The sequence below is a fragment of the Oncorhynchus gorbuscha genome, linkage group LG05, assembly GCF_021184085.1.
Source record: "Oncorhynchus gorbuscha isolate QuinsamMale2020 ecotype Even-year linkage group LG05, OgorEven_v1.0, whole genome shotgun sequence".
In the NCBI taxonomy this organism is placed as follows: domain Eukaryota; kingdom Metazoa; phylum Chordata; class Actinopteri; order Salmoniformes; family Salmonidae; genus Oncorhynchus; species Oncorhynchus gorbuscha.
In genome coordinates, this window is record NC_060177.1 from 49,466,793 (window position 1) to 49,483,544 (window position 16,752).

Genomic DNA, 16,752 nt, shown 5'->3' on the forward strand with positions numbered 1-16,752 from the left:
TTGTTACATACACTGGATAGGTTTATCAAAATGTGTTTCTATTGTTACATACACTGTATAGGTGTATTAAAGTGTGTTTCTATTGTTACATACACTGGATAGGTGTATCAAAATGTGTTTCTATTGTTACATACACTGGATGTGTATTAAAGTGTGTTTCTATTGTTACATACACTCAATAGTTGTATCAAAATGTGTTTCTATTGTTACATACACTGGATAGGTGTAGTAGTGTGTGTTTCTATTGTTACATACACTGGATAGTTGTATCAAAATGTGTTTCTATTGTTACATACACTAGGTGTATTAAAGTGTGTTTATATTGTTACATACACTGGATAGGTGTATCAAAATATGTTTCTATTGTTACATACACAGGATAGGTGTATCAAAATGTGTTTCTATTGTTACATACACTGGATAGGTGTATCAAAATGAAATGTGTTTCTATTGCTACATACACCGAATAGGTGTATCAAAATGTGTTCATATTGTTACATACACTGGATAGGTGTATCAAAATGTGTTTCTATTGTTATATACACTGGATAGGTGTATCAAAATGTGTTTCTATTGTTACATACAATTGATAGGTGTATCAAAATGTGTTTCTATTGTTACATACACCAGATAGGTGTATTAAAGTGTGTTTCTATTGTTACATACACTGGATAGGTGTATTACTGTGTGTTTCTATTGTTACATACACTGGCTAGGTTTATCAAAATGTGTTTCTATTGTTACATACACTGGATAGGTGTATTAAAGTGTGTTTCTATTGTTACATACACTGGATAGGTGTATTACAGTGTGTTTCTATTGTTACATACACTGGATAGGTGTATTACTGTGTGTTTCTATTGTTACATCCCCTGGATGTGTATTAAAGTGTGTTTCTATTGTTACATACACTCAATAGTTGTATCAAAATGTGTTTCTATTGTTACATACACTGGATAGGTGTAGTAGTGTGTGTTTCTATTGTTACATACACTCGATAGTTGTATCAAAATGTGTTTCTATTGTTACATACACCGGATAGGTGTATTAAAGTGTGTTTATATTGTTACATACACTGGATAAGTGTATTACTGTGTGTTTCTATTGTTACATACACTGGATAGGTGTATCAAAATGTGTTTCTATTGTTACATACACTGGATAGGTGTATTAAAATGTGTTTATATTGTTACATACACTGGATAAGTGTATTAAAATGTGTTTTCTATTGTTACATACACTGGATAGGTTTATCAAAATGTGTTTCTATTGTTACATACACTGTATAGGTGTATTAAAGTGTGTTTCTATTGTTACATACACTGGATAGGTGTATCAAAATGTGTTTCTATTGTTACATACACTATATAGGTGTATTAAAGTGTGTTTATATTGTTACATACACTGGATAGGTGTATAAAAATTAAATGTGTTTCTATTGCTACATACACCGAATAGGTGTATCAAAATGTGTTCATATTGTTACATACACTGGATAGGTGTATCAACATGTGTTTCTATTGTTACATACACTGGATAGGTGTATCAAAATGTGTTTCTATTGTTACATACAATTGATAGGTGTATCAAAATGTGTTTCTATTGTTACATACACCAGATAGGTGTATTAAAGTGTGTTTCTATTGTTACATACACTGGATAGGTGTATTACTGTGTGTTTATATTGTTACATACACTGGCTAGGTTTATCAAAATGTGTTTCTATTGTTACATACACTGGATAGGTGTATTAAAGTGTGTTTCTATTGTTACATACACTGGATAGGTGCATCAAAATGTGTTTCTACTGTTACATACACTGGATAGGTGTATTACTGTGTGTTTCTATTGTTACATACACTGGATAGGTTTATCAAAATGTGTTTCTATTGTTACATACACTCGATAGTTGTATCAAAATGTGTTTCTATTGTTACATACACTGGATAGGTGTATTAGTGTGTGTTTCTATTGTTACATACACTATATAGGTGTATTAAAGTGTGTTTCTATTGTTACATACACTGTATAGGTGTATTAAAGTGTGTTTCTATTGTTACATACACTGGATAGTTGTATTAAAATGTGTTTCTATTGTTACATACACTATATAGGTGTATTAAAGTGTGTTTCTATTGTTACATACACTCGATAGTTGTATCAAAATGTGTTTCTATTGTTACATACACCGGATAGGTGTATTAAAGTGTGTTTATATTGTTACATACACTGGATAAGTGTATTACTGTGTGTTTCTATTGTTACATACACTGGATAGGTTTATCAAAATGTGTTTCTATTGTTACATACACTGTATAGGTGTATTAAAGTGTGTTTCTATTGTTACATACACTGGATAGGTGTATCAAAATGTGTTTCTATTGTTACATCCCCTGGATGTGTATTAAAGTGTGTTTCTATTGTTACATACACTCAATAGTTGTATCAAAATGTGTTTCTATTGTTACATACACTGGATAGGTGTAGTAGTGTGTGTTTCTATTGTTACATACACTCGATAGTTGTATCAAAATGTGTTTCTATTGTTACATACACCGGATAGGTGTATTAAAGTGTGTTTATATTGTTACATACACTGGATAGGTGTATCAAAATATGTTTCTATTGTTACATACACAGGATAGGTGTATCAAAATGTGTTTCTATTGTTACATACACTGGATAGGTGTATCAAAATGAAATGTGTTTCTATTGCTACATACACCGAATAGGTGTATCAAAATGTGTTCATATTGTTACATACACTGGATAGGTGTATCAAAATGTGTTTCTATTGTTATATACACTGGATAGGTGTATCAAAATGTGTTTCTATTGTTACATACAATTGATAGGTGTATCAAAATGTGTTTCTATTGTTACATACACCAGATAGGTGTATTAAAGTGTGTTTCTATTGTTACATACACTGGATAGGTGTATTACTGTGTGTTTCTATTGTTACATACACTGGCTAGGTTTATCAAAATGTGTTTCTATTGTTACATACACTGGATAGGTGTATTAAAGTGTGTTTCTATTGTTACATACACTGGATAGGTGCATCACAATGTGTTTCTACTGTTACATACACTGGATAGGTGTATTACTGTGTGTTTCTATTGTTACATCCCCTGGATGTGTATTAAAGTGTGTTTCTATTGTTACATACACTCAATAGTTGTATCAAAATGTGTTTCTATTGTTACATACACTGGATAGGTGTAGTAGTGTGTGTTTCTATTGTTACATACACTCGATAGTTGTATCAAAATGTGTTTCTATTGTTACATACACCGGATAGGTGTATTAAAGTGTGTTTATATTGTTACATACACTGGATAAGTGTATTACTGTGTGTTTCTATTGTTACATACACTGGATACGTTTATCAAAATGTGTTTCTATTGTTACATACACTGTATAGGTGTATCAACATGTGTTTCTATTGTTACATACAATTGATAGGTGTATCAAAATGTGTTTCTATTGTTACATACACCAGATAGGTGTATTAAAGTGTGTTTCTATTGTTACATACACTGGATAGGTGTATTACTGTGTGTTTATATTGTTACATACACTGGCTAGGTTTATCAAAATGTGTTTCTATTGTTACATACACTGGATAGGTGTATTAAAGTGTGTTTCTATTGTTACATACACTGGATAGGTGTATCAAAATGTGTTCATATTGTTACATACACTGGATAGGTGTATCAAAATGTGTTTCTATTGTTACATACACTGGATAGGTGTATCAACATGTGTTTCTATTGTTACATACAATTGATAGGTGTATCAAAATGTGTTTCTATTGTTACATACACCAGATAGGTGTATTAAAGTGTGTTTCTATTGTTACATACACTGGATAGGTGTATTACTGTGTGTTTATATTGTTACATACACTGGCTAGGTTTATCAAAATGTGTTTCTATTGTTACATACACTGGATAGGTGTATTAAAGTGTGTTTCTATTGTTACATACACTGGATAGGTGCATCAAAATGTGTTTCTACTGTTACATACACTGGATAGGTGTATTACTGTGTGTTTCTATTGTTACATCCCCTGGATGTGTATTAAAGTGTGTTTCTATTGTTACATACACTCAATAGTTGTATCAAAATGTGTTTCTATTGTTACATACACTGGATAGGTGTATAGTGTGTGTTTCTATTGTTACATACACTGTAGTTGTATCAAAATGTGTTTCTATTGTTACATACACCGGATAGGTGTATTAAAGTGTGTTTATATTGTTACATACACTGGATAAGTGTATTACTGTGTGTTTCTATTGTTACATACACTGGATACGTTTATCAAAATGTGTTTCTATTGTTACATACACTGTATAGGTGTATTAAAGTGTGTTTCTATTGTTACATACACTGGATAGGTGTATCAAAATGTGTTTCTATTGTTACATACACTATATAGGTGTATTAAAGTGTGTTTATATTGTTACATACACTGGATAGGTGTATCAAAATGTGTTTCTATTGTTACATACACTGGATAGGTGTATCAACATGTGTTTCTATTGTTACATACAATTGATAGGTGTATCAAAATGTGTTTCTATTGTTACATACACCAGATAGGTGTATTAAAGTGTGTTTCTATTGTTACATACACTGGATAGGTGTATTACTGTGTGTTTATATTGTTACATACACTGGCTAGGTTTATCAAAATGTGTTTCTATTGTTACATACACTGGATAGGTGTATTAAAGTGTGTTTCTATTGTTACATACACTGGATAGGTGTATCAAAATGTGTTCATATTGTTACATACACTGGATAGGTGTATCAAAATGTGTTTCTATTGTTACATACACTGGATAGGTGTATTAAAGTGTGTTTCTATTGTTACATACACTGGATAGGTGCATCAAAATGTGTTTCTACTGTTACATACACTGGATAGGTGTATTACTGTGTGTTTCTATTGTTACATACACTGGATAGGTGTATTAAAGTGTGTTTCTATTGTTACATACACTCGATAGTTGTATCAAAATGTGTTTCTATTGTTACATACACTGGATAGGTGTATTAGTGTGTGTTTCTATTGTTACATACACTATATAGGTGTATTAAAGTGTGTTTCTATTGTTACATACACTGGATAGGTGTATTAGTGTGTGTTTCTATTGTTACATACACTCGATAGTTGTATCAAAATGTGTTTCTATTGTTACATACACTATATAGGTGTATTAAAGTGTGTTTCTATTGTTACATACACTCGATAGTTGTATCAAAATGTGTTTCTATTGTTACATACACCGGATAGGTGTATTAAAGTGTGTTTATATTGTTACATACACTGGATAAGTGTATTACTGTGTGTTTCTATTGTTACATACACTGGATAGGTTTATCAAAATGTGTTTCTATTGTTACATACACTGTATAGGTGTATTAAAGTGTGTTTCTATTGTTACATACACTGGATAGGTGTATCAAAATGTGTTTCTATTGTTACATCCCCTGGATGTGTACTAAAGTGTGTTTCTATTGTTACATACACTCAATAGTTGTATCAAAATGTGTTTCTATTGTTACATACACTGGATAGGTGTAGTAGTGTGTGTTTCTATTGTTACATACACTCGATAGTTGTATAAAAATGTGTTTCTATTGTTACATACACCGGATAGGTGTATTAAAGTGTGTTTATATTGTTACATACACTGGATAGGTGTATCAAAATATGTTTCTATTGTTACATACACAGGATAGGTGTATCAAAATGTGTTTCTATTGTTACATACACTGGATAGGTGTATTAAAATGAAATGTGTTTCTATTGCAACATACACCGAATAGGTGTATCAAAATGTGTTCATATTGTTACATACACTGGATAGGTGTATCAAAATGTGTTTCTATTGTTATATACACTGGATAGGTGTATCAAAATGTGTTTCTATTGTTACATACAATTGATAGGTGTATCAAAATGTGTTTCTATTGTTACATACACCAGATAGGTGTATTAAAGTGTGTTTCTATTGTTACATACACTGGATAGGTGTATTACTGTGTGTTTCTATTGTTACATACACTGGCTAGGTTTATCAAAATGTGTTTCTATTGTTACATACACTGGATAGGTGTATTAAAGTGTGTTTCTATTGTTACATACACTGGATAGGTGCATCACAATGTGTTTCTACTGTTACATACACTGGATAGGTGTATTACTGTGTGTTTCTATTGTTACATCCCCTGGATGTGTATTAAAGTGTGTTTCTATTGTTACATACACTCAATAGTTGTATCAAAATGTGTTTCTATTGTTACATACACTGGATAGGTGTAGTAGTGTGTGTTTCTATTGTTACATACACTCGATAGTTGTATCAAAATGTGTTTCTATTGTTACATACACCGGATAGGTGTATTAAAGTGTGTTTATATTGTTACATACACTGGATAAGTGTATTACTGTGTGTTTCTATTGTTACATACACTGGATACGTTTATCAAAATGTGTTTCTATTGTTACATACACTGTATAGGTGTATTAAAGTTAGTTTCTATTGTTACATACACTATATAGGTGTATTAAAGTGTGTTTATATTGTTACATACACTGGATAGGTGTATAAAAATTAAATGTGTTTCTATTGCTACATACACCGAATAGGTGTATCAAAATGTGTTCATATTGTTACATACACTGGATAGGTGTATCAAAATGTGTTTCTATTGTTACATACACTGGATAGGTGTATCAACATGTGTTTCTATTGTTACATACAATTGATAGGTGTATCAAAATGTGTTTCTATTGTTACATACACCAGATAGGTGTATTAAAGTGTGTTTCTATTGTTACATACACTGGATAGGTGTATTAAAGTGTGTTTCTATTGTTACATACACTCGATAGTTGTATCAAAATGTTTTTCTATTGTTACATACACTGGATAGGTGTATTAGAATGTGTTTCTATTGTTACATACACTATATAGGTGTATTAAAGTGTGTTTCTATTGTTACATACACTGGATAGGTGTATTAGTGTGTGTTTCTATTGTTACATACACTGGATAGGTGTATTAGTGTGTGTTTCTATTGTTACATACACTCGATAGTTGTATCAAAATGTGTTTCTATTGTTACATACACTATATAGGTGTATTAAAGTGTGTTTCTATTGTTACATACACTCGATAGTTGTATCAAAATGTGTTTCTATTGTTACATACACCGGATAGGTGTATTAAAGTGTGTTTATATTGTTACATACACTGGATAGGTGTATCAACATGTGTTTCTATTGTTACATACAATTGATAGGTGTATCAAAATGTGTTTCTATTGTTACATACATCAGATAGGTGTATTAAAGTGTGTTTCTATTGTTACATACACTGGATAGGTGTATTACTGTGTGTTTATATTGTTACATACACTGGCTAGGTTTATCAAAATGTGTTTCTATTGTTACATACACTGGATAGGTGTATTAAAGTGTGTTTCTATTGTTACATACACTGGATAGGTGCATCAAAATGTGTTTCTACTGTTACATACACTGGATAGGTGTATTACTGTGTGTTTCTATTGTTACATACACTGGATAGGTGTATTAAAGTGTGTTTCTATTGTTACATACACTCGATAGTTGTATCAAAATGTGTTTCTATTGTTACATACACTGGATAGGTGTATTAGTGTGTGTTTCTATTGTTACATACACTATATAGGTGTATTAAAGTGTGTTTCTATTGTTACATACACTGGATAGGTGTATTAGTGTGTGTTTCTATTGTTACATACACTCGATAGTTGTATCAAAATGTGTTTCTATTGTTACATACACTATATAGGTGTATTAAAGTGTGTTTCTATTGTTACATACACTCGATAGTTGTATCAAAATGTGTTTCTATTGTTACATACACCGGATAGGTGTATTAAAGTGTGTTTATATTGTTACATACACTGGATAAGTGTATTACTGTGTGTTTCTATTGTTACATACACTGGATAGGTTTATCAAAATGTGTTTCTATTGTTACATACACTGTATAGGTGTATTAAAGTGTGTTTCTATTGTTGCATACACTGTGTTTCTATTGTTACATACACTATATAGGTGTATTAAAGTGTGTTTCTATTGTTACATACACTGGATAGGTGTATCAAAATGTGTTTCTATTGTTACATCCCTGGATGTGTATTAAAGTGTGTTTCTATTGTTACATACACTCAATAGTTGTATCAAAATGTGTTTCTATTGTTACATACACTGGATAGGTGTATTAAAGTGTGTTTCTATTGTTACATACACTCGATAGTTGTATCAAAATGTGTTTCTATTGTTACATACACTGTATAGGTGTATTAAAGTGTGTTTCTATTGTTACATACACTGGATAGGTGTATCAAAATGTGTTTCTATTGTTACATACACTATATAGGTGTATTAAAGTGTGTTTATATTGTTACATACACTGGATAGGTGTATCAAAATTAAATGTGTTTCTATTGCTACATACACCGAATAGGTGTATCAAAATATGTTTCTATTGTTACATACACAGGATAGGTGTATCAAAATGTGTTTCTATTGTTACATACACTGGATAGGTGTATCAAAATGAAATGTGTTTCTATTGCTACATACACCGAATAGGTGTATCAAAATGTGTTCATATTGTTACATACACTGGATAGGTGTATCAAAATGTGTTTCTATTGTTATATACACTGGATAGGTGTATCAAAATGTGTTTCTATTGTTACATACACCAGATAGGTGTATTAAAGTGTGTTTATATTGTTACATACACTGGATAGGTGTATTACTGTGTGTTTCTATTGTTACATACACTGGCTAGGTTTATCAAAATGTGTTTCTATTGTTACATACACTGGATAGGTGTATTAAAGTGTGTTTCTATTGTTACATACACTGGATAGGTGCATCACAATGTGTTTCTATTGTTACATACACCAGATCGGTGTATTAAAGTGTGTTTCTATTGTTACATACACTGGATAGGTGTATTACTGTGTGTTTATATTGTTACATACACTGGCTAGGTTTATCAAAATGTGTTTCTATTGTTACATACACTGGATAGGTGTATTAAAGTGTGTTTCTATTGTTACATACACTGGATAGGTGCATCAAAATGTGTTTCTACTGTTACATACACTGGATAGGTGTATTACTGTGTGTTTCTATTGTTACATACACTGGATAGGTGTATTAGTGTGTGTTTCTATTGTTACATACACTATATAGGTGTATTAAAGTGTGTTTCTATTGTTACATACACTGGATAGGTGTATTAGTGTGTGTTTCTATTGTTACATACACTGGATAGTTGTATCAAAATGTGTTTCTATTGTTACATACACTGGATAGGTGTATTAAAGTGTGTTTCTATTGTTACATACACTGGATAGTTGTATCAAAATGTGTTTCTATTGTTACATACACTGGATAGGTGTATTAAAGTGTGTTTATATTGTTACATACACTGGATAGGTGTATTACTGTGTGTTTCTATTGTTACATACACTGGATAGGTTTATCAAAATGTGTTTCTATTGTTACATACACTGGATAGGTGTATTAAAGTGTGTTTCTATTGTTGCATACACTATAGGTGCATCTGTGTTTCTATTGTTACATACACTGGATAGGTGTATTAAAGTGTGTTTCTATTGTTACATACACTGGATAGGTGTATCAAAATGTGTTTCTATTGTTACATCCCTGGATGTGTATTAAAGTGTGTTTCTATTGTTACATACACTCAATAGTTGTATCAAAATGTGTTTCTATTGTTACATACACTGGATAGGTGTAGTAGTGTGTGTTTCTATTGTTACATACACTCGATAGTTGTATCAAAATGTGTTTCTATTGTTACATACACTGTATAGGTGTATTAAAGTGTGTTTCTATTGTTACATACACTGGATAGGTGTATCAAAATGTGTTTCTATTGTTACATACACTATATAGGTGTATTAAAGTGTGTTTATATTGTTACATACACTGGATAGGTGTATCAAAATTAAATGTGTTTCTATTGCTACATACACTGGATAGGTGTATCAAAATGTGTTTCTATTGTTACATACACTGGATAGGTGTATCAAAATGTGTTTCTATTGTTACATACACTGGATAGGTGTATCAAAATGAAATGTGTTTCTATTGCTACATACACCGAATAGGTGTATCAAAATGTGTTCATATTGTTACATACACTGGATAGGTGTATCAAAATGTGTTTCTATTGTTACATACACTGGATAGGTGTATCAAAATGTGTTTCTATTGTTACATACACCAGATAGGTGTATTAAAGTGTGTTTATATTGTTACATACACTGGATAGGTGTATTACTGTGTGTTTCTATTGTTACATACACTGGCTAGGTTTATCAAAATGTGTTTCTATTGTTACATACACTGGATAGGTGTATTAAAGTGTGTTTCTATTGTTACATACACTGGATAGGTGCATCACAATGTGTTTCTATTGTTACATACACCAGATCGGTGTATTAAAGTGTGTTTCTATTGTTACATACACTGGATAGGTGTATTACTGTGTGTTTATATTGTTACATACACTGGCTAGGTTTATCAAAATGTGTTTCTATTGTTACATACACTGGATAGGTGTATTAAAGTGTGTTTCTATTGTTACATACACTGGATAGGTGCATCAAAATGTGTTTCTACTGTTACATACACTGGATAGGTGTATTACTGTGTGTTTCTATTGTTACATACACTGGATAGGTGTATTAAAGTGTGTTTCTATTGTTAGATACACTCGATAGTTGTATCAAAATGTGTTTCTATTGTTACATACACTGGATAGGTGTATTAGTGTGTGTTTCTATTGTTACATACACTATATAGGTGTATTAAAGTGTGTTTCTATTGTTACATACACTGGATAGGTGTATTAGTGTGTTTTCTATTGTTACATACACTGATAGTTGTATCAAAATGTGTTTCTATTGTTACATACACTGTATAGGTGTATTAAAGTGTGTTTCTATTGTTGCATACACTGGATAGGTGTATCAAAATGTGTTTCTATTGTTACATACACTATATAGGTGTATTAAAGTGTGTTTCTATTGTTACATACACTGGATAGGTGTATCAAAATGTGTTTCTATTGTTACATACACTGGATAGTGTATTAAAGTGTGTTTCTATTGTTACATACACTGGATAGGTGTATCAAAATGTGTTTCTATTGTTACATACACTGGATAGGTGTATTAAAGTGTGTTTATATTGTTACATACACTGGATAGGTGTATCAAAATATGTTTCTATTGTTACATACACTGGATAGGTGTATCAAAATGTGTTTCTATTGTTACATACACTGGATAGGTGTATCAAAATGAAATGTGTTTCTATTGCTACATACACCGAATAGGTGTATCAAAATGTGTTCATATTGTTACATACACTGGATAGGTGTATCAAAATGTGTTTCTATTGTTACATACACTGGATAGGTGTATCAAAATGTGTTTCTATTGTTACATACAATTGATAGGTGTATCAAAATGTGTTTATATTGTTACATACACCAGATAGGTGTATTAAAGTGTGTTTCTATTGTTACATACACTGGATAGGTGTATTACTGTGTGTTTCTATTGTTACATACACTGGCTAGGTTTATCAAAATGTGTTTCTATTGTTACATACACTGGATAGGTGTATTAAAGTGTGTTTCTATTGTTACATACACTGGATAGGTGCATCACAATGTGTTTCTACTGTTACATACACTGGATAGGTGTATTACTGTGTGTTTCTATTGTTACATACACTGGATAGTGTATTAAAGTGTGTTTCTATTGTTACATACACTCAATAGTTGTATCAAAATGTGTTTCTATTGTTACATACACTGGATAGGTGTAGTAGTGTGTGTTTCTATTGTTACATACACTCGATAGTTGTATCAAAATGTGTTTCTATTGTTACATACACCGGATAGGTGTATTAAAGTGTGTTTATATTGTTACATACACTGGATAAGTGTATTACTGTGTGTTTCTATTGTTACATACACTGGATACGTTTATCAAAATGTGTTTCTATTGTTACATACACTGTATAGGTGTATTAAAGTGTGTTTCTATTGTTACATACACTGGATAGGTGTATAAAAATTAAATGTGTTTCTATTGCTACATACACCGAATAGGTGTATCAAAATGTGTTCATATTGTTACATACACTGGATAGGTGTATCAAAATGTGTTTCTATTGTTACATACACCAGATAGGTGTATTAAAGTGTGTTTCTATTGTTACATACACTGGATAGGTGTATTACTGTGTGTTTATATTGTTACATACACTGGCTAGGTTTATCAAAATGTGTTTCTATTGTTACATACACTGGATAGGTGTATTAAAGTGTGTTTCTATTGTTACATACACTGGATAGGTGCATCAAAATGTGTTTCTACTGTTACATACACTGGATAGGTGTATTACTGTGTGTTTCTATTGTTACATACACTGGATAGGTGTATTAAAGTGTGTTTCTATTGTTACATACACTCGATAGTTGTATCAAAATGTGTTTCTATTGTTACATACACTGGATAGGTGTATTAGTGTGTGTTTCTATTGTTACATACACTATATAGGTGTATTAAAGTGTGTTTCTATTGTTACATACACTGGATAGGTGTATTAGTGTGTGTTTCTATTGTTACATACACTCGATAGTTGTATCAAAATGTGTTTCTATTGTTACATACACTATATAGGTGTATTAAAGTGTGTTTCTATTGTTACATACACTGGATAGGTGTATCAAAATGTGTTTCTATTGTTACATACACTAGGTGTATTAAAGTGTGTTTATATTGTTACATACACTGGATAAGTGTATTACTGTGTGTTTCTATTGTTACATACACTTGATAGTTGTATCAAAATGTGTTTCTATTGTTACATACACCAGATAGGTGTATTAAAGTGTGTTTTTATTGTCACATACACTGGGGGCGGCAGGTAACCTTGTGGTTGGAGCGTTGGGCCAGTAACTAAAAGGTTGCTAGAACAAATGCCCGAGCTGACAAGGTAAACATCTGTCGTTGTGCCCCTGAACAAGGCAGTTAACCCACTGTTCCTAGGCCGTCATTGTAAACAGGAATTTGTTCTTAACTGACTTGCATAGTTAAATAACGGTTAAATCATTTTTTGTTTTTATTGTTACATACACTGGACAGGTGCATCAAAATGACGTCCTGGTTGGAAATGTGATCCAATGAAAACAAGTTGTGACAAAGTGTTGTTGCTTGATGTCTTCACACGAGGGAGCAGGAGACCGTGGTCCTTCTGTAGCTCAGTTGGTAGAGCATGGCGCTTGTAACGCCAGGGTAGTGGGTTCGATCCCCGGGACCACCCATACGTAGAATGTATGCACACATGACTGTAAGTCGCTTTGGATAAAAGCGTCTGCTAAATGGCATATATTATTATTATATATTATTATATATTATTACCGAGAGCCTGAGTCGTGTCACCTACTGACACATGCACACACACATACTCACATATCTCTGTAGTATCTGGTGTCTCTCTTGTGGGTCATCCAGAATATTGACCGACAGGTCCGAGATGGACACTGCTGCAGCCCCAGTGAGTGTGACCAGCAGCACCAGCATGCCCTCGCCCTCCTCCAGCGGTACGTCCAACTTATGAGTGTGCTCTTTACTCAGCGGCGACAGGTCAACCGAACACCTGAAACACACACACGCTTTAATTACAGATATACAGATATATAGACTCTGACATTGAGAGGAATAGGGGGGGGGAGATAGTGAGAAAGAGTGAGACAAGTGGTAGAAAGCAGGAGAACGTGGGGAAGAGAAAGAGCGAGGTCCCAATAATGACTGTGCTTTTACTGTCGTCTGCCAGTCATTTGGAAATATGGTGCATGGTGATGGCACAGGGTTGCTTTGTCCAGTCCAATTCACCAAGAGACCGGGAGAGAGAGAGGGAGACCGAGCGAGACAGATATCTGGGGGAACGGGAGAGAAAGAAAGAAAGAGAGAGAGAGAGAGAGAGAGAGAGAGAGAGAGAGAGAGAGAGAGAGAGAGAGAGAGAGAGAGAGAGAGAGAGAGAGAGAGAGAGAGAGAGAGAGAGAGAGAGAGAGAGAGAGAGAGAGAGAGAGAGAGAGAGAGAGAGAGAGAGAGAGAGAGAGAGAGAGAGAGAGAGAGAGAGAGAGAGAGAGAGGCTGAGACAGGGGCGATATTCTTTAGTTTTCCAGTGAGCCAGTGGTGCAATGGGAGGCAGGCAGGCACACTGGTGCTGAATGTGTGTGCGTGTGTTAATGAATCTGACAGTAGGTCCTGGACAGAGGGGTGACGTGGACATCAGTGGGCCTGGAACCTGACTCAACCAGATGGGTATTTAAGGAGGGGGAAATAGTCAATTACAAGCAAGGACCTGTGGACACTAGCTCTCCAGGAAGAGGTATGGAGAATTGCAAAACGAGCTCCTCTCCTAGCTATTAGTCTCCTGTCTTAGTGGGAACTTGTCAAACACACATTCACGCACACGCACATGTAGCAAGTGTGAGTCGGGCTAACGGTTTAACGAACTCAAAAGCAGTGTCACCCTCGGCCCAAGAGGCAATCTCACACACACACACACACACACACACACACACACACACACACACACACACACACACACACACACACACACACACACACACACACACACACACACACACACACACACACACACACACACACACACACACACACACACCCTTAGCGCATTCTAACAAAGACAGGAGGGAGACGATTGGTGTTGTTGAAAAATGAACAAAAGAAAGTGTGTATCAGTGCGTGTGTATAGCTGAGCTTGTGTGTGAGCTTGTGTGTGAGCTTGTGTGTGAGCTTGTGTGTGAGCTTGTGTGTGAGCTTGTGTGTGTGCATGGGAGAGGCCCACCTGCCCATGAAGTCATCCTTCTTGCCTGCGTCTTTGTCCCAGACGGTGATGTCGATGAAGCCCCCCTGCTCCTCATACAGATGGAAGTCAAACTGCTCTCTCCACTGGGGGTTCAAAGTCTTGGGTATCGTCTGCCGAGTGGAGCACACAAAAAGAGGAACATGTGCGCAATCGGAATGTTAATTAACACCCCGCAGTTTTAAATGTAACACGTTCTTAGAAATGATAGGTGACCATCGCAAATAGTGTTCATCGATCTAACACAACCAAGAGTGTTGGGTCCCTAACACCATGGGTGTTGCAAATTCTGACGTTCATGAACACTTTTTTGTAGCTGATGCTGTTACACTTTCTCAGTGTTAGGGAATTAACACCTGTGGTGTTACAGTAGCTTGTTTCTGTGGTGTTGTTTTAACACTGTAGGGTGTGAAGCCTTATTTGCATATTTATTATCCAGGATGCCTTTTGAATGATTTTACCACCCCAGTTCCACCCATGACTGTGTTTGCGTAGCGTGTAAAAATCCTCTGTCCTCGCGTTGCCACACTTACTACCGAATTCCAAACTGCCTCTGGAAGTAACAGCACAATCAGCACAATAACTGTTCGTCAGGAGCTTTAAGAAATGGGTTTCCTGGAGTGATGAATCACGCTTCACCATCTGGCAGTCTGACGGACAAATCTGGGTTTAGCTGATGCCAGGAGAACGCTACCTGCCACAATGCATAGCGCCAACTGTAAGTTTGGTAGAGGAGGAATAATGGTCTGGAGCTATTTTCATGATTCGGGCTAGGCCCCTTCGTTCCAGCGAAGGGAAATCTTAACGCTACAGCATACAATGACATTCTAGATGATTCTGTGTTTCCAACTTTGTGGCTACAATTTGGGGAAGGCCCTTTCCTGTTTCAGCATGACAATTCCCCCATGCACAAAGCGAGGTCCATACAGAAATGGGTTGTCAAGGTCAGTGTGGAATAACTTGACTGGTCTGCAATGAGCCCTGACCTCAACCTCATTGAACACCTTTGGGATGATTTGAAATGCTGACTGAGAGCCAGGCCTTATCGCCCAACATCAGTGCCCAAACCTCACTAATGCTCTTGTGGCTGAATGGAAGCAAGTCCCCGCAAGCAAATTTTCAACATCTAGTGGAAAGCCTTCCCAGAAGAGTGGAGGCTGTTATAGCAGCAAGGGGGGATCAACTCCATATTAATGCCCATGATTTTGGAATGAGATCTTTGATGAGTAGGTGTCCACATACGTTTGGTCATGTATTGTAATGCTAAAGTAACAATTGGCTAGGAAATGAGTTGGAAGGTACAGTACGTGAGGGCTGCTGTAGGTACCTTGCTCTTGTATTTCTGATGGCCCAGTCTGAATTTGACGTAGGGGTCACTAAAGCCGTTGGCGTCCATAGGCTGGAGGTCGCGAGCCTCAATCAGACTGATGCTCACTATACCTCTCCACAGCTGAGCTTTCCTGTGGACATCTGACAACCGCATACTTGAATGCAGCTGCTGCGTACACACACACACACACACACACACACACACACACACACACACACACACACACACACACACACACACACACACACACACACACACACACACACACACACACACACACACACACACACACGCAAACAGAAACAGACAGTCAATCAGTATTATATTTGTAGACACACAGCAATACATATGACAGACATGAAGACCATACAAAGAGATGGAGGCAAAGGAATAA

General features: G+C 34.7%; 1 protein-coding gene across 9 annotated transcripts in view; it reads right to left on the reverse strand.

The window, feature by feature from the left end:
• The window catches only part of mctp1a (multiple C2 domains, transmembrane 1a), a 276,577-nt gene that overhangs the window by 114,960 nt on the left and 144,865 nt on the right, over window positions 1–16,752 (reverse strand). For 6 of the 9 annotated variants that reach the window (XR_006838831.1, XM_046350033.1, XM_046350030.1 and 3 more), the window contains 3 exons: window positions 16,356–16,526; window positions 15,011–15,141; window positions 13,606–13,792 (listed from right to left, as the gene is read on the reverse strand). Coding sequence is in view for 8 of the 9 variants with exons in the window: in XM_046350033.1 (XP_046205989.1) it covers window positions 13,606–13,792; window positions 15,011–15,141; window positions 16,356–16,526 (489 nt within the window). In the remaining variant the exon portion in view is untranslated. The remainder of the gene's footprint in view (window positions 1–13,605; window positions 13,793–15,010; window positions 15,142–16,355; window positions 16,527–16,752) is intronic. The other 3 variants (XM_046350031.1, XM_046350026.1, XM_046350029.1) reach the window with 1 other exon arrangement.